General features: G+C 48.8%; 1 protein-coding gene and 1 non-coding gene across 2 annotated transcripts in view; both read left to right on the forward strand.

The window, feature by feature from the left end:
• Positions 1 to 27,930, forward strand: part of PDE10A (phosphodiesterase 10A) — a 253,490-nt gene that overhangs the window by 137,907 nt on the left and 87,653 nt on the right. Inside the window, exon 3 of the mRNA XM_056126308.1 lies at positions 15,049 to 15,077. Coding sequence (XP_055982283.1) covers positions 15,049 to 15,077 — 29 coding nt within the window. The remainder of the gene's footprint in view (positions 1 to 15,048; positions 15,078 to 27,930) is intronic.
• Positions 1,966 to 2,067, forward strand: LOC130034821 (U6 spliceosomal RNA). Its single transcript, XR_008794161.1, has one exon. It is a non-coding gene; the product is annotated as a U6 spliceosomal RNA (small nuclear RNA).

Genomic DNA, 27,930 nt, shown 5'->3' on the forward strand with positions numbered 1-27,930 from the left:
AAGAATGTTCCCTTTAGCACATTTGATTTCTGTATTGCTTTATTTGTTCTATCTGCAAGCGTGCCCATTATTGCGTGTGTCTGTTGGCCAGTGAAGTCCAAAATAGAGCATATGTGCTCTGTGGCATGGCCAGCATGATTGTAAAATGAATGTTCTGTTGTTTATACACATGATAATAATATGTCTAGTTTTAAAGATCAAAACTTTATATAGAATGGCAGCGTAAACTTTACAGAATAGGATTCTAGTTCCATGTACATGTAGCGTGTACTGACTATAGTTAGCATATGTTCATGATATGCAAACAAGTCTGATTTTGGTGTAGTGTGATTCAACTTAGTATTTTTAATTTATATTTTTAATTTTTCCACACTATATATTATTACTACAATAAAAGTGAACTGCACTGTTCTCGTCCGGGAGCTGGATTTTATAGTCTCTGAGTCTTGGCCGTTGATGGGATTACACGGCGCCAGGGGGCCAGGTGGTGGTGTGACCCCCGCCTACTGGAATTTGGAGGATCTGGGTGGAGGATGCTCAGCCCCGATCCGAGTAGGCTTGGAGGTCTCGGCCCCGGAACCCGCGTGGCTTTGTCCCTCTGCCAGTACCTTCATGTGTGCGGAGAGTGGTCTCAGCATGGTGGTGGCTGGTCCTGGAGGTCTTTGGCTGCCGGAGCCCTGGTCGGGGCGGGGAGGAAAGCTCAACCCGCTCCCCCCCAAGGGGCCCCGGCGAGGAACAGCCAGGCGCGGGGGCAGACTGCAGATTTAACATTTATGACATAAATGAAAGTATTATAAGATTTGGATTCTTTATACATTTGCAGTTATTCTGAATATTGTTGATCACTTGATCACTTGACTTCCCGTTAATCGTTGATTTGCTCGAGCGGGCGCCAGTAACATCTCCATTTGTCCCTGTCGCGTGCTAGTGTAGCCCAATGGCATCTGTTCGCTCTGGGAACATGAAGATCCTCAAACCGATCGTTCAGGGTCTTGACAAAGAAGTCTGACCATCTGGTAGGTGGCCACACGGTCTTTTGACATCCTGCGGAATCCAGTTGGTAACGGCTCATTTCCAAATATTGTTGATGAAAATATAAATATATTAATGTTTATAATATATGTACGTAGCTATAATAATGAAGGGTTTTTCTAAACATTCTAGGTAAACAGATGCTTTCTTTTTTGAACAATAGAAACTTAATATATCCTATTAAATATTTCTTTGCTGGAGCAATAGCACAGCGGTAGGGCGTTTGCCATGCACGCAGCCAACATGGCCGACCCGAGTTCGATTCCTCCGCCCCTCTCGGGGAGCCCGGCAAGCTACCGAGAGTATTCGATATGCCAGACACAGTAACAACAAAGTCTCCAATGGAGACGTTACTGGGCCCGCTCGAGCAAATCGACGATCAACGGGAGGGCCTTTACCTATTTTTTTTACCTTTACTTTTGTCTTGATCGTCGATTGGAGACTTTGTTGTTACTGTTTTTTTATGTTGTATTCCTCATTTTCAGAAGTAATTTATGTACCAATCTTTAATATTCTTGAACATTCAGCATTATGAGTGGTCTCTGAGGAGACATACTCTGTCCTTAGAGGCTGGGGCGCTTGCCGTGCGCATGGCTGACCAGGGTGTGATCCCTGCCTGTCACCTCCTCAGGTCCCCGGGGCACTGCCAGGAATGTCTCTGAGTGCAGAGCCACAAACGAGCTTCGAACACAGCTGGGTGTGGCCCACCAACCAAACAAGATCAAAATGGTTTACCAGCAAGAATTTTTTTTAGACGTTGAAATTTTTTACCAAACACCTGTTGGGTAGGTGTGCTAATAATAATAATAATAATAATAATAATAATAAAGGTAAAGGTAAAGGCCCTCCCGTTGATCGTCGATTTGCTCGAGCGGGCCCAGTAACGTCTCCATTGGAGACTTTGTTGTTACTGTGTCTGGCATATCGAATACTCTCGGTAGCTTGCCGGGCTCTCCGAGAGAGCGATACAGAGAAGATTAGCATGGCCCCTGCGCAAGGATGACACGCAAATAATAATAATAATAATGCACTAATTCACTGTAGCACTGTCATCCCGTTGTTTATCAATTCGCTCAAACGGGCACAATAACGTCTCCATTGTGAGACTTGTTGTCACTGTTTTTGACATATCGAATACATCACAGGGAGCTAGCCAGGCTCTGCCATGCAGGCGGGATGCTCTGGGTAGCTTGCTGGGCTCTCCAAGAGGGGTGGAGGAATTGAACCCAGGTTGGCCACATGCAAGGCAAACGCTCTACCTGCTGTGCTATTGCTAATAATAATAATAATAATAATAATAATAATAACAATAATAAAGGAGGAGCTGTGGCATAGTGGGGCACTTGTGCAACACGAGGGTCTGTATGTCAGGGGGGCAGTCTGGCTGGAGCCTTCCTGGCTCCTTTTCTGGGGTCTCGGCCTCGCTTGGCAGATCTGTCTGGCACTGGCTGTGTGCCAGGTGGGCACCTTCCCTGCTGCTGTTTCCCCAGCCCTGGTTTCTCGTTGGCAGTGTGGGCACGTGCGCCCCACCCACTAATGGTGGTTGATTTTCATGGCCGTGCCCTATCAGGACAGGGTGGTCTGGCTAGGACTCAGCACGGCCGTGCAGGGGGAGACACGCGTGTCCACTGCAGCAAGGCTCCCGATGGTCGAGGTGCCCAGCAGGATGCGCGTGAACAGAGAGGCGGCTAGTCCTGGGGCAGGGGGCTGGCCTGCAGTCCCTGAGCACAGAGCCAGGAGCGGCCTGAGCCTTGCTAGGTGTGGCCGGCCTCCAAGCCCTCGGCACGTGGAAGGATGAGAAGGACAAAGAGCAGGTGATCTCCCGGCCGAGGGGTTAGGTGTCCCCTGCGGGAACAAACCCAAATCCAGCTGGAGATTTGCAGGGCCAGGCAGGTGCAGGGAAGGGGGTGGGGGCTTCTGGCCCTGCAGGTGGGCAACGACAGCAGTGCCACGGCAGGATTGGTGCGGGCGCAACACTAGCAGACACGGAGCAGAATCAGCGTAGGAAGGCCAGTGCCCGCGCATAGCGTCTGCTGCAGGCCGGAGCTTCCTCCGCTGTGGCCGCCTAGCGGGGAGGGGATCCCGAGGCCGAGTGTGGGGTCACAGGAAACCGGGGCAGTAGGAGGAGGTCCCGGAGCACGCAGCGGGCAAACACCAGTTCACACCTGGCCGCCCCTGAGCCAGGGGGCTTCTGGTAGTGTCCCCCGCTTCACGCTTGGCACGTGAGAAGGGGAGCAGGTGGGAGAACCCTGATAGGAGACCGCGGGGAGGAGGAGGAGAGGACGGGAAGTGCCCGAGTGGCGTCCCGGGGGCGTTTCCCGAGGGCCGTGTGTCCTCTGCGGCAGAGGCTGCTCTGCTGTGGCCTGTCTCCTCACCTGCATGAGGATGGATGAGGAGGCCGGGTGCAGGCGCGGGCAGCGGCTCCCACTGGACGGCGGTGAGAGTCTGGTCGGGAGGACGCTGCTCCTTTCCTACACCCCCGCCCGCCTGCGATCCTGCCTGATGTTTATTTGATTTGTTTGTCCACAAACATCAGGACTAATAGCTCTTCTCTCGGCATTAAGATAATAGCACCTTCTGGGTGTTTTGACAGTTTTCCTTTCTTCCTAGGACGTTTGTGAGCACCGTGTTTTCCTCCGTGAGTGATAATACGATTATTGCTTTGTAGTATCAGGTGCTGCTTTGGTCTCTGGCTGCCAGGTTATTTTTACATTCAGAGTGCTGGCTCTGCTTCCCGGCACACTGAACCTTCTGGAGTGTGTGGCTGTAAGATCTCAGAGACGCCGACTTATCTGTAGCATTGGTGTGCTTGTTATTTTCTCAGTACTTTAGGAAACTGTTTTCTAGAAAATCAGAAGTGAGTGTCACACATGGATGAATTATTTGACTTTAAGTAGAAGAGTATTGCATTTTCAGTGATTTCAGGTCTTTACCAGCCACTGATCATATTCACCAAACATCAGCCAAGTGGCACAAATGCTGGCCGACTTTGACCGTGAGTGTGGAAAGGTAGGACTACAGCTGAATCTTACGAAGACAATGTTTATGAGAAACAGCCTTGTTCCTGACGCCCCATTCGCTCTCAATGGAACGACCATCTCCGAATGCAACAGCTATGTGTACCTAGGTCGAGAGGTCAACATGACAAATGACCTGGCACCCGAGCTGCGCAGGAGGAAGAGAGCGGCTTGGAACGCCTTCAAGAACGTCGAAGAAATAGCTAAGAGGACGAAGAACCTCCGGCTCCGGGCACATCTCTTTGATTCCACTGTTCTTCCTGCATTAACATACGCCTCAGAGACCTGGGCCCTACGCAAACAAGATGAGAACGCCATTCAGGTCTCCCAAAGAAGAATAGAAAGAGCTATGCTTGGAATATCACGTTTCACTCAAATGAGAGAACGAATCCGGAGTTCTGACATCCGTCGACGATCAAGGATCAGGGACGCTGTCTCATTTGCCAAGGTGTCGAAAATCAGATGGGCTGGTCACGTAATGAGATTTAAAGACGACCGTTGGACTAGAGTTGTTACTGATTGGATTCCACGGGATGTCAAGAGACCGCGTGGCCGCCCACCTACCAGATGGTCAGACTTCTTTGTCAAGATCATGAACGATCGGTTTGAGGCCCTCCATGTTCCCGGAGCGAAGAGATGCCATTGGGCTACACTAGCACGCGACAGGGACAAATGGAGACGTTACTGGCGCCCGCTCGAGCAAATCGACGGCTAACGGGAAGTTAAGTGATTAAGTGATCATATTCACTTAAGTGATTAAGTGATTCCGTAATTCAGGTGCTCTGGTAGTATGGTGACGTGAAGATACTACTAACGGAGCCGGTTGTCCCGTCATGGAAAGTAGCCTCAAGCCGAGCACATGGTGCAGACACGGAATGGCAGTCGGATTCTCATGAGTAATGGATTTTCCCATTCATGCCAGTAGATGGATATGATAACGTCATTGTTTTATATCCAGCATTTACTTAGCATTTTTACTGGATTATCTGCTTCTATCAAATGAAATCCTAGTCAGTGCAGATAAAGGAGATCGCCCATCAGAGAAACATTTGCCCTCGCTTGGGTTTCGCCCTGTGTGGGGAGAGGGAGGATGGAGAAGCATCCCGGACTCTCTCTAAGAGCGTGTCAGGATGCAGGAAAGAAGGGCTGGGATGGGGGCAGGTGGGAGGTGGGGGAGCGGCTGGGGCTTTGCGGGTGCTCCCAGGAAGGGTTCGCTTGGCCGCCGGAGGGTGCCTGCACTTGAGGGTTCTGGGGAACAGTACTCCATAGCAGAGGAGAAACACCTGTGGTGTGTACCAGGAAGTGGAAGGAGGCGCGGCTGCAGAAACTTACCTGGTTCATGCCGCCTTCTGCGGGAGCCCGGTCCTTAGCCCCCGCCGTCAGCTTTCTCTTCAGCCGGTGTTTATGCCTTAGGAGGGATGGTTTGGCAGCCGTGCCCCGGCCGGCAGCCTCTTGGTATCTATGTACCAAAAACACAAAGCATTTCATGAAGAAAGATACATTCGCTGACTGCAATGCCAGTCACAGCAGGTTGGAAACTACCTGAATGATCAGTAATAAATAATAAAATAATAAGGCCCTCCCGTTGATCATCGATTTGCTCGAGCGGGACCAGTAACGTCTCCATTGGAGACTTTGTTGTTACTGTGTCTGGCGTATCGAATACTCTCGGTAGCTTGCTGGGCTCTCCGAGAGGGGCGGAGGAATCGAACTCGGGTCGGCCATGTTGGCCTCTTGTAAGGCGAACGCCCTACCCGCTGTGCTATAGCATCAGTGTATTAAATAAAAACCACGGTGCATGTAATAGAATGGCTTCAGCTACCAGAAGAGAAAAGCTTGCCTTTTGCTGCAACTTTGGAGGGAACCCGAGGGTTTCTTGTTAAGTGAAATAAATAAAAAGTGGCCAAGAGAAGGGAAGTGCCGAAGGATCCTGCTCTTCTGTGGGTCTGCAGAAACCAGACTGCTGCCCCAGCGAGTGAGCACAGGCTGAGGAACTGGCTCCGTCCCCGCCCCCCCTGGATGGCTCCCGGAAGCTGAACACCGAGCACAGAGCCAGGAGTAAGCTGGAGTACCAACTCAGGGGGTGCAAGGAAGAAAAACTCAGACAGTGGACAGGGTCCAGACTCCGAGTGTGGAACGGACGCTGGCCAGGAGGGAAGGACTCGCCATTGGTGTAGTGAGAGGGGCAGGGTTATTCGGAGGGAGTCGGACCGACTTTGCAGTGTCCTCAGAGCAGCAGAATCGGCACACATGCAGAGTACGCTGCCTCAGCAGTTTCAAACAGTTCCAAGAAACGAAATGCTGAAATCCCAACCCTATGGAAATATAGGATTAGTTAAATAATGTTCACTCAGAATCTGTGTAAATCTGAAGTAGAATTTAAAACATTATAATCCAGGCCCAGTGCCTCATACCTGCAATCCTATGTCCTTTTTATTTGAATTTCATGTTGCAGATTATTCACGGAACTGTAATTAAAGAAGCGGTTTTATTTTTCATTGTGACCTAAATGAAAAAGGAAGGGAACAGGAAATCAAATTAAAAAATGCAGATTTGGTAGCGATAGTACAGAGTGATAGTACAGTGGGTAGAGCATTTGCCTTGCATGTGGCTGACCTGGTTTTGATCCCCAGAATCCCGTATGGTCCCCTGAGCACTGCCAGGAACTCGTCCTAAATGAAGAGCCAGGAGTAACCCCTGAGCAGTGCCGGGTATGACTCCTGAATGAAAACCAAAAACTAGGGAGGATTTGGACCAAAAGCCTTAGACTTCTGGACAGAAAGAACTACTTCGGGGATTCCAGAAATGTTTGACTTCTGTTTATCTTTACTACTTGCAGTTACCTAATAGGATGACAGATATATTCAAATGTGCTAAATTTTAATCTATTGGAACCTCAAAGAAATAAACTATATGTTGTGAATTTAGCTCATTTTTATTTAGAGTGGCCCCTGAGCACAGAGTCAGGAGTAAACTCGGGCACAGCTGGGTGCGACCTGAGAACGGGTGCAGGTGTGAGGTGTGGGCACATTGGCCCCGGCAGTAGGAGTGGGTGAGCAGTGGGAGAGCCACTTACCAAGAGGCCACTCGGGCCTCCTGCCCACCCACAGGGGCGGGGGGGGTGGGGAGAAGAGCAGCCCCTCAACTGACATGCCCGGCCTTAAGGCCCAGGGCAGCAGACCGTGTGTGAGACACCCCAGAGTGGTGAAACGTTGAACTCTCAGGAAACGTCTGTACAAATGGATGCAGCCCCGAGAGAGGTGGCTTGGGACATCCCTCGCTCCCGCTGCAGCACAAGGACCCTGGTGCCTGCCCAGGGACATGACACCGTGTGTCATCCTCACACACTTGGCCCAGAGACGAGGGAAAGAGCAGCCAGCGCGTGCCCACTCAGCCCAGTGCTGCCCGCAGTCAGGACCCCTTGGCACCAGGACCCTGGACTTGGCTGGCCGCTGCCCAGCTGGGCCCCACAGAGGGTGTCGACGTCACCGAGGGGGACAAAGGTACAGGCTCAAGTGTTGAGAGCCAAGGGGGGTGGGGGGAGGAGGTCAGTGACTGGGACGGGCCTTGGTCTGAATCCAGCAGCCGTGTCCCTGAAAGGGTTCCCGTGGGGTCCTCAGGGCCAGGACCCAGGGGGACGGTGTTTCCTGCCGCAGAGATGCTGCGTGACTGAGTGTTATATCCTCCTGAAGGGCCCAGGAGACCAGAAGTCTGGAAGCACGTGTCTGGGGGGAGTTAGGAGACTGTTGAATTCCCGCGTTGGTTGGAGTCCTGTCCATAAGTGACCGCAGATACCCAACGAAGGCCCCGTGCAAGGTAGAGAACAAGAACTGTCAAAGCACCTGCCACAGAGTGAGAGTTGGGGGTGTGGAGCAAAGAATGATACTAGGACAGGCCCACGAGGACGCTAGTCGTGGTGTATGTGGGCTCGGCCCCTCTCAGTGACCAAGAGGGAGCTTTGCCTGTGTCCTGAGTAGGACAGTGACGTGTCATTGACAGGATGGTGCCCTCGAAGGACATGGCTTGAGAGATTCGGAGGATATTCAGAGTCACATCCATGGCTGTTGCCAGGCATGAGCGCGTGGGTCACATGTGGGCTTGGAGGGAGAAAGCGGCTTCATCCGCATTAGCACGCGTGGCTGAGGCTGAGGCTCTGGGTCGGGCACACACCGAGAGCAACCACACCCCCTTCTCCAGCGGTTTTCACTTAGAAACCAAAGCTAAGATGTTGAAAGCTCAGAGGAAACACCTCTCAGTTGCCTCGTCCCTGCCGTAGGCCACAAGTCACTCCTGCCTTCACTCATGAGCTCAGCCTCGGGATGAAGATTTGATTAAGATCTGAGTCTTTTTCTGTTTGTACATGATTAAAATGTATAGATAAATAAAACCACGTGTAATTAAAGTTCTGTTGGGCAGATGAACTGCGTGTACTCTTCTCAGCACATCTGGGGGATCATTTATGAAAATTGACTGTACTGAAGATCTAAAGGAAGTTTCAAGTTTCAGGTATCTTACACTTACCCTCTTATTTGAGAGTAAAAAATTATAATATCAACTAGCTTCAAAGTGGAAATACTTAGAAATTAAAGAGAAAAACATCAACCTCTGAATGGCTCTTGGGTCTAAAAAGAAGTCCTGACTAAATTTTGGAACTGTCTTAAGAAATAGTCTTTGACATATTTATTTAATGATGTGCTGACTGAGATATTTACAGAGAGTTTTTTTCTTAATTTACCAAATATTAATGTCTTTTTTTCAAATAGGAAAGATCAGGGGCTGGAGCGATAACACAGTGGGTAGGGCATTTGCCTTGCATGCAGCCAACCTGGGTTCGGTTCCTCCATCCATCTTGGAGAGCCTGGAAAGCTACCAAGAGTATCTCGCCCTCACAGCAAAGCCTGGCAAGCTCCCCGTGACGTATTTGATATGCCAAAAACAGTAACAACAAGTCTCACGATGGAGATGTTACTGGTGCCCGCTTGAGCAAATTGATGAACAATGGGAGGACAGTGCTACAGTGCTTATGCAGAACTCAGAAAAAGCTTGCAGTAACCTATCTGTATATCTAGTTAAGTGTTTAAAAAATGTACAATTTAAAAGAAAAGCATTTGGACTCTGGTTTCATCATTTTTTAAAAAGAAAAACAAAGTTGCAGCACAAGAACATATGCAAGAATTGTCTTATTGTACGTTTGGGTGTGTTTCTTGCTATACAAAAATGTGCGTATGTGTTATACACAGTGATTCAACCCTGAAAGAACAGTTTGTGAATCTTTTTAAAGCTTCTTAGTCATTTTGCTCAAGAGGCTTTTGAATTTGTCAGGTAATGCATAAAACAACAAACACCAGTCCTCCCAAGTTAATATTTGTATTATTTGTCTTGTTTTCCTTATAAATCAGTATGGGTCTTACAAAAGTCCCAGAAATCTGTCTGATTCTGGTGTTGGACTAGCACTGACTCCCACCATACGTGTCTCCAACTTTTGGACTGATTGATCACTTGACATCCCGTTACTGATTGATTTGCTCGAGCGGGCACCAGTAAGGTCTCCATTCATCCCTGTCGCGTGCAAATGTAGCCCAATAGCATCTACTCATTCTAGGAACAAGAAGAGCCTCAAACCAATCAGGGTCTTGACGAAGAAGTCTGACTATCTTGTAGGTGGGTGGCCACATGGTCTTCTGATGTCCTGTGGAATCCAGTCAGTAAAAGCTCTAGTCCAGGGGTTTTCTCCAAATCTCATTACGTGTCCAGCCCATCTGATTTTCGACACCTTGGCAAACGAGACAGCGTCCCTGATTCTTGACTGTCGATGGAAGTCAGAACTCTGAATTCTTTCTCTCACTTCAGTGAAGCGTGATACTCCAAGCATAACTCTTTTGATTCCTCTTTGGGAGACCCGAATGGCGTTCTCATCCAGTTTTCGTAGGGCCCTTGTCTCTGAGGTGTATGTTAACGCAGGAAGAACAGTGGAGTCGAAGAGATGTGCCTGGAGCTGGAGGTTCTTCGTCCTCTTAGCTATTTCTTCGATGCTCTTGAAGGTGTCCCAAGCTGCTCTCTTCCTCCTGAGCAACTCAGGAGCCAGGTCATTCGTCATGTTGACTTCTTGACCTAGGTACACGTAACTGTTGCATTTGGAGATGGTCGTTCCATTGAGAGCGAATGGGGCATCAGGAACGAGGCTGTTTCTCATAAACATTGTCTTCGTGAGATTCAGCTGTAGTCCGACCTTTCCACACTTATGGTCGAAGTCAGCCAGCATTTGTGCTGCTTCGCAAATGTTTGATGTTATTAGAACAATGTCATCAGCAAAATGGATGTTCACTGTCATCAGCAAATCTTTGTTCACTCTTAGCCTTATAATGAGAAAAGCTTTTAACTCTGACTGAGTTTTCTCTAATAAGTATAGCGGTCTGGGTCTGTTAGAGATAGAAAGTGCTGTCTGATCTAGGAATAAATTAAAGGATGATCTGGAGGGTCACTGGGAGGACTGGGTGGGCCTGGCCGGGCGTTGGTGGGGGGAGGGGGGTGGAACTCTGAGGCCCCTGAGGGCAGTGGGGCTGGCCCTTTGTCGGGGTGGGCTGGGTGCCTGGGGGAGGGTCTCTGCTCTCAGGCTCCCCAGAAGTCATCCCTGTCCCCAGCCTCCTGCCCCCTGAGTCCAGTTCTGCTTTCAGTTTTGCAGCAGAAACTCAGCCTGCGAGGTGCAAGGAGCTAGGATAAAGTTGCTCTGGCCTGTGTGGGGCGGGAAGAGAACGCAGAGGCCGTGCTGAGAGGGAGCGAGTGGCCACGGAACCTGCTGCAGAGTTCTCTCTCACTCAGAAGCTTTGACCGGAAAGACCTGCCCTGCTAGAACAATGAAAATAGGAAGAACACTATGAGTGGGAACCCAGAGTTTATATTGCGGTGTCCAGTCCCCTCGACTCTCCACCTCCTGCTGACCCAGACGGCTCTGCCCAGCTATGAGCACGTAGATCTGAAGCCACAAAAGTGTCTGTGGCCACAGCTGGAGTCAGATCATGGCCAGTTTGTTACGAGCCTTAGCTGCCTGGTCCCAGGAGCTTCCTGGAGCATATTCAGTCATTCGTATCATCTAAATAACACAGAATCTATTAAAAAATTTTAGATGTTCAATACTGTAGCTATAGTTTGCTAATTTGTGTAGTGTCATGCAAATGTAGCTTTAATATTGCTCTCCAGTAGATTTTAATTTAAGAATATGTACTTATCTTTGGTTAGTGGTTATCTTCTGCAGTTACCCAAATTAATATTCTAAAATATATTTTTTCTGGGAATTGTGATTTTTTTTTTCTACTTGGGAGCATTGGGGAATCTGTTCTTTTATTGCTTTTCAGATTTCAGCAGTCTGAAAAGAGCTTTCAAATTCGGTTGTCTTTCCTGAGACAGACAACGTTTCATTTCCTTTTTCAATTAATTTAACTTAAAGGATGCTAAGAGACAGTGACAGTCTTTTGTCTTCTTTGCAGAAGAACAAGAAGATAAAGTTGGGTATGGGAAATAATATATAATATAATTTTATTTTTCTCATCTGATCTCGTCCTGCTCATGAATTGCACTTCCTGCTAATCTTAAAAAAATACATTTATACCTTTTCAGTCCATGTGCCCTCAGAGACGACTTTCAGAGGGTCTCTCTCTTGTTTTACACTCACGTGATACATACTGGATGCTCAGTATTTGCATACCTGGATAAGCGCATCGGCCCAGGGTTTCAGAACAGGCCGTTTTCCAGAGTTCTTCTGCCAGCTCTCCAGGTGTAAACGCCGTCTCCAACTCTTCTTTCTTGTACTGGGTGATTGGGTGCAGAAGGAAGCCAGGCACTCTGTGGAATGATGGCAGCAGCTCTTGGCATCGAGACTGTCCTCTGGGCATGGTGGAACATGCTGGAGTCTGTCAGCCAATAGGAATCGGGATGTTCATTTCTGACGGGCGGGGCTGTGGCTCCCAGCCGCCTTGCTGTGGACTCTGGCTAGCGCGGCTGGTCCCTGCTTGAAACCTTTCCTGAAACACCCCTTGGCTCTCCTCTGCCTGCGGTATGGGCAACCTGGCCTTTCCTCCTGCCCCTGGCCCTGGGCACATCTGTTGGATGCCAGCCCCGGAGCACGGACCCATGGCCGCCCGGAGGAAAGGGAGTCACGGGCAAGGCTCTCAGCAGCTGTGCAGTGGTGGCGCTCAGGGTTCTGTTGTTGGAGCAGAGAAAGGGCATGGAGGGAACGCAGGACACATGATGCCCCGCACCCCCGGTCTCCAGCCAGCGCTTGGGAGAGGAGCTTCTGACGGCAGGAGAGGAAGGAAGTCCTGGTGCGCACTCCATGCTGATGGAGGCCATGAGGTCAGCTCTTCCGCCTGCTCCCTGTTGGCCCCTTGGCAGTCCCAAGACCCCCCGCGGTTGGTCGCTTTCTCTGAGGTGTTGCTCTGGGTGAGCAGTTGGCTTTCAGGCATGTTCTCTCTGGGTGCTAGTCCTGGACTACCTGGGGCCAATCTCTGCACACCTTTTTTAAAAAAAAAAAACAAACACACACACACACACACACACACATGTTTTGCCTAGTGTTCTCATTGCCAAGGAGCAGAAGGCAAGTTTTCTTGCAGGTCCTCTTTCAAAGGCAAGAGCAAAATATTTTAAATACGGTATTTGATGCCAAGCTTCAGACAAAGGAAAGGAATGTTTGCTGATTCATTGTCACTGGCTGCCACTGTGCAGAATGGTCAGTCGATACAGAATGGTCTCTACGTCATTATTTCTGAACTGATACAGAATGGTCTCTACGTCATTATTTCTGAACTGATACAGAATGGTCTCTACATCATTATTTCTGAACTGATACAGAATGGTCTTTACGTCATTATTTCTGAACTGTTACTAGCAATGTTAAAAAAGGGGGAACATTATTGTGCTAATAAATAAAGAGCGAAAATTGTTAAATTCCCTTGTCCGTTCTGGTTCTTTCTGTAGTGGTTTTAAAAACACATTTGCCTGACTTCTTGGGACTGTTCCGCCTGGGTGATACATCAGTTTACCATTGGTGAATAATGATTAAGGCGTCTGTCCAGTGCCTGTGTGTGACCCTGGAGAGTAGCAGTTCCCTGGTGTCCTGGTGCTTTCTGAGGGACTTCCCCAACCCCTGGTGGTCAGCTGCTGCCCCAGACTGTGTCAGAAAGCCCCCCCACCCCCCCACCGTTGTGCAGGGAACACTGGGCTGTTCTTGCCAGTAAGGCGAGACTCCAAGTCTCTCCATTTCCAGTGGACACGAGCAGCTGAACCGCACGCCCTTTCTCTTCCCAACACCTGCTCGACTGTTGCATGTAATACAGGCCTTCCTGTGATTTTCTTTTTGAAGGGTTTTAGAAGTCCAAAGCTGACCAGTGAAATCAGTAGTGATTACGCAGGAACAGGAGATTTGATGGAAAGGTTTTAAGAGGTGGAGCCTCGATTCACATGTATAAAGTCAGATTCTCACACGGGTTCATCCAGCTGGCATCAACATAGATCCCTTCCCACTCTCCTACGGGAAAGCCTCACTGGGACCCTAAGTGCATTTCTCTCCCGTGTGTCAAAATATTCATATACATATCTACCAAGTCTCTGCCTAGTTTTGTGCTCAGTTCCAGGTGCTTACAGCATATCAGAACATGACATGGCCATAATCTCCAAAGAGCTTTAGCAGTTCTTTGCTGTCTTGCCCGGGGAGCTCTTTTCCGTGTGTGTGTGTGTGTGTGCGTGTGTGTGTGCGTGTGTGGCTGTTGGGCTGTCTGCTGGTGCTGTAGAGCAGGGGAAGACCGGCGAGTATGAATAGCGCCTTGCTGCAGCCTGTTGTGTACTTACCGCCCTGCAATGTGGGGGAACTGACTAGACGTTTGATTAGCCGACGTTGACTAGTAAGTCGGGGAAGCAATACAGGAGACATTTCTAAGTCACAGTCACGATGAAAACTGAAGAATCAACTACAGATAAAGCTTCTCTTTCACGTGCTTTCACCTCACCCACAATGCGCGTCGTATTCAGCAGCAATTTGGTTTATAGACTAGATGCCCACGGGGTGTTGCCTACCAGGGCACCTACTGTCCGTGAGAGACACTAGGAGGAGTGAAGGCAAGTGGGGAGGAGCGTCACCTGCTCTTCTCCCTTCATCCCTTGCTCTACTGCGGGGTGGCAGGGGTCGGGGAGTGCCAGAGCCTCCGAGGGCAGCCGAGAGTTTCGCTGCCAAGACCCAACTGCCCAGCCCGGGCCCTGGAACAAGGCGGCGCTGACCACTGTCCGCCATGGGCCTCACAGGAATGGCACAGTCCTCACGTGTTTCACCAGAGGATTGTGACTACCAGTTGTCCTCATAGCCCTGACGGTCAGTTGCACTGTCCATGTGGGTCTGTTGTTCGGACAGTGCCCAGGTGGCACGGCTGTGTTGGGTTCTGAGTAAACCGCCCTGTCGCTGGGTCAGTGGGCATGGTCGTTTCTGAGCCTTTAAATGGCGGCCACAAAAACGGTGGACAAGCTACTCTGGTATTTCATTTCCTCTCTAAAATTAATGTGTGTCTAACCCCAGCTTTATCCTTCCAACCATTGTAGCACTGTAGCACTGTCCTCCCATGGTTCATTGATTTGCTCGAGCAGGCCCAGTAACGTCTCCATCGTGAGACTTGCTGTTACTGTGTTTGGCATATTAAATATGTTATGAGTAGCTTGCCAGGCTCTGCCGTGCGGGCAAGGTACTCTAGGTAGCTTGCCAGGCTTTCTGAGAGGGTCAGAGGAACCGAACCTGGGTCGGCTGGGCTGGCCTTGTGCAAGGCAAATGCCCTACTGCTATGCTATCACTCCAGCCTCTCTCAGTCATTACCGATTCTTAAAGCCAAGCTTCCATCTCTCACTGATAGGCATCATAGGAGAGGCTTCTGGGGTCGGGAGGCTGATGTGCTGTATTTCAGAATGGTTTCAGGACTGCTCAGGTTTCTAATTTTGTTTTTCTCCTTCCTTCATTCCCTAGATGAATCGGCTCCTAAGGAAGTCAGCAGGGTAAGTAATGTGAATATCATTTCTGCTGCCTCAGTAGAGGAAAATAATAAGCCTGTGGTAAGTGTTCTCTGTGTGGTAACATGATCGTGTGCTAGGGAGATAATGGCCCAGAGAGGGTCCTCCAGTGCCCACTCGCTGACCCGAAGGCGTGCTGCAGGCAGAGAGCTGGCCGGCCGGTAGCCTCAAGACCAGCACGCCACGCGATGCTCTGGATTCGGTCGGAAGTTGCTAATGGAAGTTCTGAATCAGAGCCCAGCATCTGGAAGCTGAGGGAGCCGTTGTCTGTGTGGGTGGTTTGTTCTTGCAGACGCCCAGTCAGCCTCCTGATGTGGCTCCCGCACGTGGTGGTGGCTGCGGGGCCTCACTGGGTTGCCCCCGGGGACGCTCCCGGTGCAGAGGGGCTGAGCCTGGGCCCTGTGCCTGCCATTCCCTGGGGTCTAGGGCCTAAGAGGTGGCTGTCACGTCTCAGGGAAATCACTGAAGTCAGTGATCAGACGTTTGGCCAAGAGGAAGTGAGCACGGAGGTTGGAGAAGGCTATGAACTGTGAGAGACTTGAAGGGCTGTAGAGGGAGATAAATATGGACACCGGTCAGTCTGATGGCATCTGGTGAAGAGGTCACTGCGTCACAGGTGTGAATGGTCGTGGTCCTGCTCACAGGCTCATGCACACGGGCGCTCCTGCATCTCCAGAGCCCGAAGGAGAGTCTTTGGGAAAAGGGGCCCTTGCCAGGGACCGAGGAAAAGCCCGATAAATGGGCCCTTGCCAGGGACCCGGCGTCCCGCTCTGCAGAGCTTCCTGGCACACTCTGGGGTCCCTTGGGGGTGGTCACAGCCTCCAGAGCTCCCAGCAAAAAGATCCTGAGGATGGAGCTTCAGGGGTGGGTCGAGCAGGCAGGGATCTGTCCCAGCTGGCAGCTACTGGGAGAAGCCGAAAGGGCTGAAAGTGAGGCTCGGGAGAAACAGGTTCTTACAGGAGCCCTCGGGCAGGCCCGGATCCTGGGCTGCTGGTCCGGCAGAACTGCTCTCCCGTGTCTGAGGTAGCGGCACGTGTAGGCAAGGGCTGTGGGGAGGAAACTGCAGTTCGCTCCCCGGTTTCAGCCCAGAGGAGCTTTAGTTGAGAGTGAATGAGGCCGGGGCTCATCGACCTCAACCAGAGCTGTGAGAAGGGAAGCCCAAAGCTCAGGCAAGCAAGGGGGTCTCTCTCTCTCCTCTCTCTCTCTCTCTCTCTCTCTCACACACACACACTCACACACACATATACACACATGTGTGCGTGTGCATACACACATGCGCGCACACACACACACACACACACACACACACACACACTCCTGCCCCTGCTGGGTTCCTAACATAAATTCTCTTCATGTCATCAGTTGGGACTGTTCTTAGTGTCTTGTTTGTGTTTGTCCATCTTCACCCCTTCACCTGTTTGGTGGGAGCTCTTCTTGGCCCCCAGAGCCCCCAGTTGAACGATTTTGCATCATCACGTCAGCTGAATTTCTCTGGGGAGGCTGATCATACCCACGAGAGCGCACACCTCCCCATGGCCCAGTCCCCAGACCACCGGGCAGCACCTGGCCTCCAGCTCTCTGGCTTTCACAGTGACCAGCACCTGTTTCCGGGGGAGGAGGGAGAGAGAGGATGAGGGTCCCCTGGCACCACACTGTCTTTCAGGCCTGTAGAAATGATGAGAACGACTTGGCACAGCGAGCCTCATTACTGTTATTCGGTGTTGCTTTTAATTAATGACAAACTGGTAGGAAGTTCATCTCAAGCCGAGAACTAGCATTGATCTTCTAGGATAGTGTCTGCTCCCAAGATTATTTTTGCTGAGTATACATAATATCTTGATCAATACCTACTTGGCGCTTTTTTGTTTGTATGGGTTCTCTTTTGGAGGCGGGCACAACTGGCAGTGCTCGAGACTTCTCTTGGCTCGGGGATCACTCCCAGCTGTGCTCATGGTGTGGACTGCTGGGGATCAGCCCAGATGGGCTGCATGCAAGAGCCGTACCTGCTCTGCTATCTCTTTGGCCTATGGTCATGACCTATGTGGCTGATAGTTTTCAGAATACCCAGTCGGCCAAATTTTCACCCCTTTTGAAAATTATTTAACTTTTAAAATTAAAAAAATTTTATTAAAGAGCCATGATCTACAAAGTTACTGGTGGTTGAATACTAAGCATACAACATGGCAAGAGTTTCTCAAAGCACATGTGACTCAGGCCCTTGGACTGTGTGTGTGCATGTGTGTCCTCAGACTGCCGTACATGTGTGGTGACTCCTCAGATGGCACCAGCCCCTCCTTCCTGCTCCCTGCTACGGGTTCCAGACCTTTGCAGCAACTCTTGGGGGTCTCTACCCCTAGGAAGGACGCTAGCACGAGACTCGAGATTCTGGAGTTCCCGGCAACACATACTCAACTGAAAACATCGTGTGTGTGTGTGTGTGTGTGTGTGTGTGTGTGTGTGTGTGTGTATTTGGGGGATAGATTCCAAGGAGTGACTTCACTGGGCCATATGGGAGTTCTATTCCTGTTTTGTGAGAAATCGCCATATTGCTTTCCACAGAGATTGAACCAAATGACATTCCCACCAACATTATTAATAGTATTATAAGCCACAGAATATCGATCAAAAATAAAGTAACGGAAACGTTTTTTTGTTCATATTCTTACTTAGGATATTTGCTGCACAAGGTAAGAAAACATTATCCGTACTTTCTAGAAGTGGCAGCTATCACATGGCACCTCACAGGACAGTCCTGGCTTGACCTGGAAGGGATGGGTGGATGGCCTTTGGGGACTGTGTCCCTTTATGAAAAACGATAGGGCATTTCTGTTTGTTGTTCTTTTGGTCAACTCAGATTTTTTAAACAAAGTCATCAACTCTGTGTAGCACATCCTTCCCCCTCACCTCTTGTCTTCTCTCTCTCTCCCCCCCTTCATTTCCCCTAGAATGTCTCGTCTCACACACAGTACTCACAGTGACGCAACAGTAAACAAGACTGATTTTCTCCCTCCCTCCCTCCCTCCCTCCCTCCCTCCCTCCCTCCCTCCCTTCCTCCATCTTCCATCCCTCTTCTCTTTTTCTTATTCTCTTAGTTACATATTTCTCTTTTTAACCTTTCTGTTTTTTCTTGCTCTTTTCTTTTTCTTTTTATTTGGGTCTCATGACTGAGAGGATGTGGCATATGCAGTGTGAATAGACCATACTAATTTGTGTATGTCAAGTAGCAATAAAGTCTATGAAAATACACAGAGGACTACAGGTAAATAAGGGAACAGAGTGAGGGTGGGTGGGAGTGGCCCTTTGATTTATTGGGTGTGTCCATGGCCCGGGCAGTGCTGTGAGTTAGTGTTTGAGCGGAAGCAGAAGGGAATAAGAGAATCTCACAGGAAAAGAAGGGAGTCCCGAGGCATAGCTGGAGCCGCTGAGCAGGACTAGATGGGAAGGGGGAGGTCGTGGGTCGCGATGGCTCACCTGGGCGCCAGGAAGGGCAGCCGAGGGCCGGTGTGCTGTGTGGGTGTGAGGGCTCCATGGGCATCTGATGGAGAAGCGTTTCTCTCTACTGATGAAGGAGGACAAGAGGGGGGATTAGGATAGGGGAAAGCTGGGACTCAGGAAGTTGGTTTTGATCATGTTAAGTTGGAGTTTTCATAAGTGACGTTGGCGTCGATTAAAAAGCAAGCATGACCCTGGTGAAGCGGAGGCAGGAAGTCCCAGCTGAGAACGCGGCTGTGTCTGCAGCACGCAGAGGGCATTGAGTTGGGGACTCAGCGACGTTGCTTAGGGGGTTGAGATCTGCTAGGACAAGAGCCTAGCCAGGGACGGAAGATGCAAAACTCAGCTAAGGAGAAGGGAAGGACAGTCAGCAGAGGAGGAGGAGGACTCAATTCCTTGATGGAGAAGCGTTTCTCTCTACTGATGAAGGAGGACAAGAGGGGGGAATAGGATAGGGGGAAGTTGGGACTCAGGAAGTTGGTTTTGATCATGTTAAGTTGGAGTTTTCGTAAGTGACGTTGGCGTCGATTAAAAAGCAAGCATGACCCTGGTGAATTCCTTGAGTCCTCCTCCTCCTCTGCTGATTCCTCAGTTGCTCGGCATGCTTCTCGGTAGGGCCGCACAGCTATTGGGACTGGACTTCATCTTGCTTCGTCTTTTCTGACCCTCTGAGCTGTCTCTGTGTTATCTCAGTCACGTGACAGAGCCTAATTCTCTCTTTAAAGCCACAGATTTAAAAGAAGATTTTTTAAAAAAAGGATTTCATCCATTTTTTCCCCCAGATTGTTTTCCTGTGCCCCGATTTCAGGAATTTATTTACAAATGAGTAAGACAACGCTGCACATAGGAAGTTCACCTGTTTGTAGAAGTCAAACACCTGGTTAAAGTCAGGGTGTCTCTTTAAGTTTTATTTCAGGCACACTGATTTCAGTATTGATACTGGCAGGGTTTCCCACAAAAATCATTCCGGCATTCCCCCCCACCCCCTGCCCCCTGCCTGATAGATGTGCCCATCGGACGTTGTAACTCAGTCCTCGCAGAGTAACTGAACCCCGCTGCTCTGGCTCAGGAGAAACCAAGGCAGAGAGGATAGATTGCGGCCTTTCCACCTCACCGCACTGCCGTCCGTGTGGGGAGAGTTAATGAGTGTCACCTCTGCAGGGGCACACAGGCGCTGAGGTCAGGGGTGACAAACACACCCAAGACCAAGCAGGAGAGGGTAGGGTGGCTGGTGTGTGTGTGTGTGTGTGTGTGTGTGTGTGTGCGCATCTGTGTGCACGTGTATGTGTGCATGTGTGCGTGTCTGCATGTGCACATACAGACTTGGCCCACACAGGAGTGATGGAGGGGACACCTGAGGGTGCCTGGTGTGTTTCTGAGGAGGCGTGTCAGGGACACCTAGCAGTATTGTAAGAAGATCGTCGCGGCGGGGGCAGAATTGTGCAGCAGAGAGCCTGGCCCCTGGGGTCGCCCTTCACACTTTCCTGGTGTAAAACTTAGCTTTACCAGCTGTTTATTTTGTCAGCACCACTGGCTCTTTCTCTAATCATGTCCCATTTTTGCTTTCGTGTTGTTAGCGTCATCCTAGCTGTAAGTCCAAGAGATTACTGACAAGAACAGGAACGAAAATGTCAAGATGAGCGTGAGAATATTCGCCATTCAGACAAGTTTGGAATTCATGGCAACGGTCTTTGCCCTGCAAATGCTGCCCATATGTTGCGTTATATTCCGATGGTTTGCTTTGCAGTGCTGCCTTTTTCATTTCTGAATATTTATAAAGCTCATTAGCTGTTGGAATTCATGATCTCTACTGGGCTTCGTGTAAATGTTTCAACTTTTGCTAATTTAGCCTGCGACGCGATGAGCTTTCTGATTTTAAAGGTCTTTGTTTCGTTCAGGATATTGTTTCGTGTGTACGTGTGTCTTGGTGTGGGGGGTGATTCTGCCCCCTTTGTTTCGTTCTCTGTCAGATCCCCAGATAGCCACGGCTTTCATCTGCCTGTGTCTGGAAGAACCGCTCACAGTTCCTGGCTTCTGCTTGTTTTGTTCTGCTTCCATTCACACGGACTCTTTAATTAAAATCGCTCCTGTATTTCAGTGCTGCCTCTTTACTTCAGCCTGATTTGTGATGGTATTGTTATTTTATCACTATTCCTCCTTTTTTTAAGGGTGCAGGGCAAATGCTTTCCTAGAGTGCATTAATTAGCTATGCTTTCATCCCCTCAGCACGGCCTGAGGGCGCCATCCTGGTTAGACTAAACTGTACCAACACCTTCTGTGTTTTGGTAGGTTTTCTGAGTTTTCAAATGATGCTGAATATGCTGCGAAGTCATTTGGCGATGTGAGGTTTGGTCTCTGCGCAGGCAGATTTTTTTTGTCTCCTGGAAGGAGAGTGATAGAATTGTCCTGCTGGACCCAGAGCTGGGGGCTGGCTGAGACTCAGCGATTCAGTTCAGGTTGGGGTGATGCAGGAAGGTGTTGAGTAACGGGCAGGTACACGTCTCCCCAGAGAGAATTTGCCTTTGTGGATTTTCTCTAAATAGACAGTTCGATTTGCTTTATAGAAGTCCAGATTTACTCATTTTCCTTTTTGTGTAACAAACAATGTGACTGTCTGTGGATGCAGGACTGGGGAAGCTCAGCTCTGTCTGTGGTTTCTCGGGCATCTGGGCGGGCGTCTGCTTCCTGTCTAGATGTGGGGCACCCTCTTCCCTAACCTCACCAGGTGAGCTCATGCACAGTGCTCGGCATATAAAACTGGGATGCGCTATCATTATTTTCTGAAGAATACTTTTTAGTTGTCCAGCCGTACTTTTTCTTGGCAGAGGGATTTTAGTAAATCCTGGGTGAGTCATTTCAGAGAATCTCATTGGTATTGCGCCCAGTAAGATGGTCAAGAAGCTATGTAAATAGCTGTAGATGCCAGCTTTCTTTTTGCTTTTATTTTCTCCGATGGCTTAGAAAAGTAAAGGGTAGGTGAAGGTCAGTGACCGCCAACTTTTGGATAATGTTTTTTCCTGAAATTAATGATTTGTTCATATTTATAAAATATTTGCTGCTGCAAATATTTACATTTTCTAAGACCTGTCTGAGTTATATACTTAATATCCCTGAGCTTGGAGTCTCTCCATCAGTTTGTATTTTATCCGCTCTGGTATTGGAAGAGCTGTGGGAGGGGGTCAAGTTGGCAGAAGGAAGGATAGGGCGGGCACCTGGGAATAGGCGCTCATGTGGCAAATCGGTCGCTGGGCCTGATCTTCCCACGGTCACAAAGACGCTCAAAACAGAGTTGTCTGAAAACACACAACTCTCTTGTTCCTCGGTCTTTTTTGTCTGTCTGTCTGTCTGTCTGCCCCTCCATTCTTCCTCTTCTGTTCCCTCTTCCCATGGGCCTCACCTTCTTCCCTCTGTTCCTTTCTCTTCTGTTTTAGTTCAGTTTTCTCCATTTCCATCTCAAAACAGACTCAGGAAATCTTTTCTTTATCAAGTCTTGCTTTTTGTGATGGAACTGATCCTCCTTTCTAAGCGTCAGAAGTTTAGGTTGGAGGATACGGAGATATTGATGAACACAAAGAGTGAAGGTAGGACTTCATTCAGCCCAAACACTGAATGGAATAGTGTTTTGTTCTGTTTAGTTTATTAATGTATTTACTCCGAATTCAAATTGTGAGAGCGATGCCCAATTTTATGCAGAAGGAGGAAAGTTCGTTTAAATTCGAACCGTCTCTAATTTTTGATTTGGGGAATTTTGGTATTGGAGCATCTGGAAGTATTCTCCCTGCTATTACGACCTTTTGCTTTGCTTTTGTTTGTATTGTGTTTGTGCTTTCTTCCTTCTGATCAGTGTTTCTGGTAGAGTTTGGACCCTGAGACTTTGGGTTGTACTGTCTTAGTAGGCTTCTGATTTTATGTTGTTCAGAAGACCCAGGAGAGAAGCTTTGTGGGCTGTGATTCAGGGCGTTCTTCTCAGCGCAGGCTCCCTGAGAGACGACAGGATTAGCACAGCCACCCCCGTAATGTCGTTGAAAGTGAAACTCAGCCGCACCTTCTGCTTCCCGGGTACCGTGACAGTGTGGAGGAGCCCTTCAGTCAGAGCCGTGAGAGTTTCCAGTGGCTGTGGAAGCTGTTCTGTTGTTGCTTTGGTTTTTCTTATTTTGGGGGGGGGTATTCTGTTTGTTTTTGTTTGGGGGCCACAGTTGGCGATGCTCAAGGGTCACTCCTGGCTTTGCACTCTGGAGTTACTCTTGGCGGTGCTCAGGGGCCATGTGGGCTGGTGGAGCTCAGACCCGGGTTGGCCGCGTGCTAGACGCCCTCTACCTGCTGTGCGGTTGCCTCGCCCTCGTGTCTGTGCATCTGTAGGGACGATCTGACTTTGCTCCCGTCTCTGAGTGATTCCCTGGGGTTCAGCAGACCCTGTGCCCGTGGAACTCATCACACCCCGAGCAGATGGTTGCAGGCGGGGAGGCCGTTTCCCCATTCGATAGCCGCTGCTGGCTCCAGAGAGGTGCCCGGCATGCGCTGAGCGTCTGCGTGTCTGGGCGGACGGTGCTGTGTGGCCGTGAGGAGCCGCTTGGTCCCGTCGACCAGGAGGCCGTCCACAGGCAGACGCCCGCGGTCCTCGGTCATTTTCCTCCCCTGAGCTGACGGGAGGCCGTGTTCTGAGGCAGGCTTGGGGCGTTTGCTAGTCGGCTCCGTACCACAGTGCCCTTTCAATCTCTCTCTTTGCTCCTCTCGGCTGAGCATCACACACGGCCTATTTTTTGCGAAGGCTGCTCCAGTGGCGGACTCTGCCTTAGGTCCGAGGCCCTGCTGTTTCGCTGGCGCCACCCCAGGCCCTTAAAAGGCGTTCACACTTTCGTTTTGAATGACCAGAACTTTGTATCCGAAAATATGTTCGGATCACCTTGTTCAACCAACCAGTCAGTTCTGCCGGGCTGTTTCTCCCCAGGGTTTTCTTTCCATGCGCGTCTTCACGTGGTAACAGTCCTGGCGCTGACTCTGTTTGGCCTTTTGCTTTCTACCCCTTTTCCGGTGCCTCGAATATTCGATGGTGCTCTTCAAACTAATAGGGTCTCTAATGGCCAAGAGTATACATTGAGTTTCTGTGTGGTAGTTTTATACGTTTCGTTCCATTTTTTTCATTCTTAGATTGTTCTAAGTTTTTATAGGCTGCCTATCTTTCTGTGTCTAGCAGGTTTATTATTGGGGAATATTTCCTAAGGAAAAATATGCTGTGGTCTGAGGTTGCTGGGTCAGAGGTTAGGAATGTTTTACAGAGTTGAGTATGGATCACTAAATTTGTTATCAAATTATCTTCTCAATTTGAGATTTATTGTGACACAAGTAAATTATTGATTATGCATGCTATTATGTTTAAGAGGCATGCCATGTATAAATGACACTGCAATATTTTTATTTAAAAGGAATAAACACATTTTTATACATTAACTTTACTTTTATTTGTATTGCATCTGTTTTGGGTAATACCTTTCAACATATGTGCTCTAAAATGAATAACATTTAAACTTTAACTCCTACTTTTTTCCACTATGTATCTGAATTATATTTTAAAATGGAACTTTTAAAAGCTTTGCAAAAATGGGGATAAAATCTGCCCAATGTAGACTTCCCCAAGTAGGATGAAAATTCCTATTATATTCATTTATTAGAAAATCAAACAATTTTAAAATAGGGCGGAGTTACCAATAGGAGAAAAAATTGATTCAAATTTTAAATACAGAAGTGATGAATAACTTCATATTTCCTTAGGCCGATAGACCACCTTTAGCAATCCACCTGTAAGAACAAGTAAATGTAAACATTAAAGAATAAGAAATGAAATACCACTACTGGCAGTGAATAGTTACTAGTAATATGCAGGTAATATTGTAGCTATTAATTAATATAGGAGTAAGACACAGTGATAACGATGCCAGATGCCTGCGAGTGTTTTAGAGAAGGAAGGACTGGGGAGAGTCCCAGTTGTCCCGACAGTGTGGAGGTCATGTGGCACCAGTCGGAGGTTGCCCTGGAGTAGTTTCAGAGAGAGAAGAGAAAGGGCAGCGGACACAGAGAAAATTGCGTTATGGAGTTTTGCCTTAAAAAGGAGGTAAGAAATAGGTTGGCGACTAACTAGGAAAGGTGAGTCAGACGTTTATCTTATGAAGTTACTCCTCTTTAACAATTAGATCGTGGCAGCACGGGTGTGTATTTATGGGGATGATGCAGCCAGGGGAGCTGGTGGTGGGGCAGAGAGAACCTGTTGAGTCCTCTGTGCCTCCTCCCCATGCCGCATCAGCCCCCCCTCCCCGCGTGCTGCCCTTCACGGCTCGCGACCGGCGACTCTTTCCCACTTCTTTTTATACGCTGTCATTTTTAAAAGATGATTTGATTGGTGACCCGGAAGACAAGTATGAACAAAGGAAGAAACAGTGGGAATAGAAGAAAGGGTGAAGAATAGAATGGGCCATCCCTTCTACAAATGGGCAGCAGATAATCTGGTTTACACCTGCAGCTTTGCAGACTTAGTGACCCGTCACTTGCCTTCTAAGAGAAGGGTTTCCATCAAGGTTTTTTTAGAGGAAAATTGTGTTATGTGTGGGAGGAGGAGAGGAAGGGCTCTTGGCTACATCCAGCAGTGCCCAGGGCTCATTCCTGACTGCTCAGGGGTCACTCCTGGCGGTTCTGGGGAAACCGTGTGTGGTGCCGAGGATGGAGCCATGGTCAACCAAAGCCAGGGCAAGTGTGTTAGACCGTGACTATCTCTAGGGCCAAGAACATTTTTATTATGACAGTGTGCTAAAATATGAATCTATTTACCTTCTCCTATGTTACGTAAATCTTACTAAAGTTATTCACCAAACTTGCTAAAGTTTCAAAGGCATAGATCAGAATGTGCATCAGAGTTCAGTGGGTGAAGGAGATCTGGTGGCTGGGTGAGTCGCGTTGCCCAGCTTAGAAAGGTGTGGCGTCATTCCTCATGTTGCCTGGTCCTTCATCCAGCTGTAACAGTGAGCCAGCGGGCCAGGCCAGGCAGCGCCGCTTGGAGACGGGAGAAGCAGGCTGATGGCACGTCCTTGGAAAGCTCCTTAGGTGTGGTTTCCTGGAATCCAACTCCAGCTGGCCATGGACACTAAAGTTGGTGCTTACTAACAAGGACTAGAGGGCAGACAAGTGTCCCCTCCTGGGGTGGAGAAGCAGGAAGGAATGGCAGCAAGGTGAGGCTCCCAGTAGGAGAAATGGAGTTCTGCTGGTTGGAATTGTGCGGCAAGGAGTCCTGGAAATTTTTTTCACCCTTCTGGGAGATGAGCCCACCTCAGTGAGGAAATCAGAGCATGTTTGCTCACTCCCAGGTTTTCCTGATGACAAAGGTCAGAAGAGCGTCAGGCACTTCAGCAGGAGTTGTGGGAAGCTCTGAGGAAGGGAATCGCAGATGTCACCGGGGGAATGTTAGGGTCTGTCCACTGTGGGTTGGGGTTGGAGGCAGCATAGACTCACAGTGTTAAGTCTGTGTGTGTAAAGAGAAACAGAGTCCTGTGTCCATACCGCCGAGGCGTCCCACATCCACACTCCATGTGGACGGCAGTGACGGAGGTGGCACTTGTAGCTCCAGCTCCACTTAAATACGGTTCACAGCTGAGGAAGAGCCGGGCTTCTTTGAGGAACGGAAGTGGTGAATTCAGGACAGGCAGAATATGTGATGAGGAACGAAAGTGCTGACTCAGTGGGACCAGGGGCGATCCTGGACGGGTCCCATCGTCAGATCCGGGAAAGCTGGAGCATCAAAATGAATGAATCACTTAACTTAATCACTTAACTTCCCGTTAGTCGTCGATTTGCTCGAGCGGGCGCCAGTAACGTCTCCATTTGTCCCTGTCGCGTGCTAGTGTAGCCCAATGGCATCTCTTCGCTCCGGGAACATGGAGGGCCTCAAACCGATCGTTCATGACCTTGACAAAGAAGTCCGACCATCTGGTAGGTGGGCGGCCACGCGGTCTCTTGACATCCCGTGGAATCCAATCAGTAACAGCTCTAGTCCAACGGTCGTCTTTAAATCTCATTACGTGACCAGCCCATCTGATTTTCGACACCTTGGCATATGAGACAGCGTCCCTGATCCTTGATCGTCGACGGATGTCAGAACTCCGGATTCGTTCTCTCATTTGAGTGAAACGTGTTATTCCAAGCATAGCTCTTTCTATTCTTCAGTAACTACAACTGGTCTCATTCACCTGACCCAAAATGAATGAAAGCAATGGTAATAGATTATGCCGTTTCAGTAAAATGAGAGTCTACGGACATACACATGCTAAAAAAAATAAAAAAGGTAACCCAGGGCTCTTTTTCCCAGCAGAATGCCATGTCACAGAGATGGGCAGGCTGAGCGCATCCTAGCTGTAGGTCTTCCTTACGTTGTGGCTGGAAAAATGGTAACTGCATCTATCTCGAGAAAACATCCAAATTTATTCTTGATTTTCAAAACTTCAGAAAACAAAGAATTGCTACAGAATTTTTCCAGATTAAATTTTACCGAACAGGCATGGCAAATGCCATATGTGACCTGGGATTTGCACCTGGTCCAGCTAGACAGAACAATACAATGAGACAGTACATGAAATCTGAATGTGGTTTTTTTCCCATCATTTGATATTGTTATAGTAATGTTAAATTTTTTGAGCACAGTAACTATATTTAACTGAGCAAAATGGGTTTGGAGTAAATGCACACCAATTTCTCAAATATTTAGATAAAAATATATGTTGCTGTTGTGTGTAGGTAGGGTAGCAGAGGAGATAATTTACCAAAATTAATGAATAATAAGGCAAGTTAGACAGGATGTAAGTACTTGATATTGTAAATAAGATCTGTTTCAGTTTTCTGCATATTTCAAATGATGCCAAATGAAAATTATAAAAACAACTTATAAAACAGATAGGGGAAGTATAAGAAGTAGGGAGAATATTTTATGTTGTTGGCTGTTGTGTGGGGCCCACACCTGGCACGGTGTTCTTGTTACAGTATTCCCTGTACTGCTGACTGGATCATGTGGTGCCAGGTCACACACAGGGTCTTGCATAGACCAGGCACGTGCTCTGCCACTTAAGTGCCATCACTGTTTGCAATGTGTCTGTCCAGTGGAATATCCGTCTCATTTGTTCTCTAGTGACTTGTAATTGTTCTTCACGACGAGCCAGTCAGACTTTAGATCACGAGCTTTTGCATCCAGTGGGAATAAACAGACGTGATCTTGTTCAAATTTCAGTGTCATTCGAAACCGCTCCTAAATGCTCCTGAATGCTTTTTTCTAGCCAAGTAGTCTTCCAGACTATATTTAATCACCAGGTTC

This window comes from Sorex fumeus, unplaced genomic scaffold (genome assembly GCF_029834395.1).
Source record: "Sorex fumeus unplaced genomic scaffold, SorFum_2.1 ptg000061l, whole genome shotgun sequence".
In the NCBI taxonomy this organism is placed as follows: Eukaryota; Metazoa; Chordata; class Mammalia; order Eulipotyphla; family Soricidae; genus Sorex; species Sorex fumeus.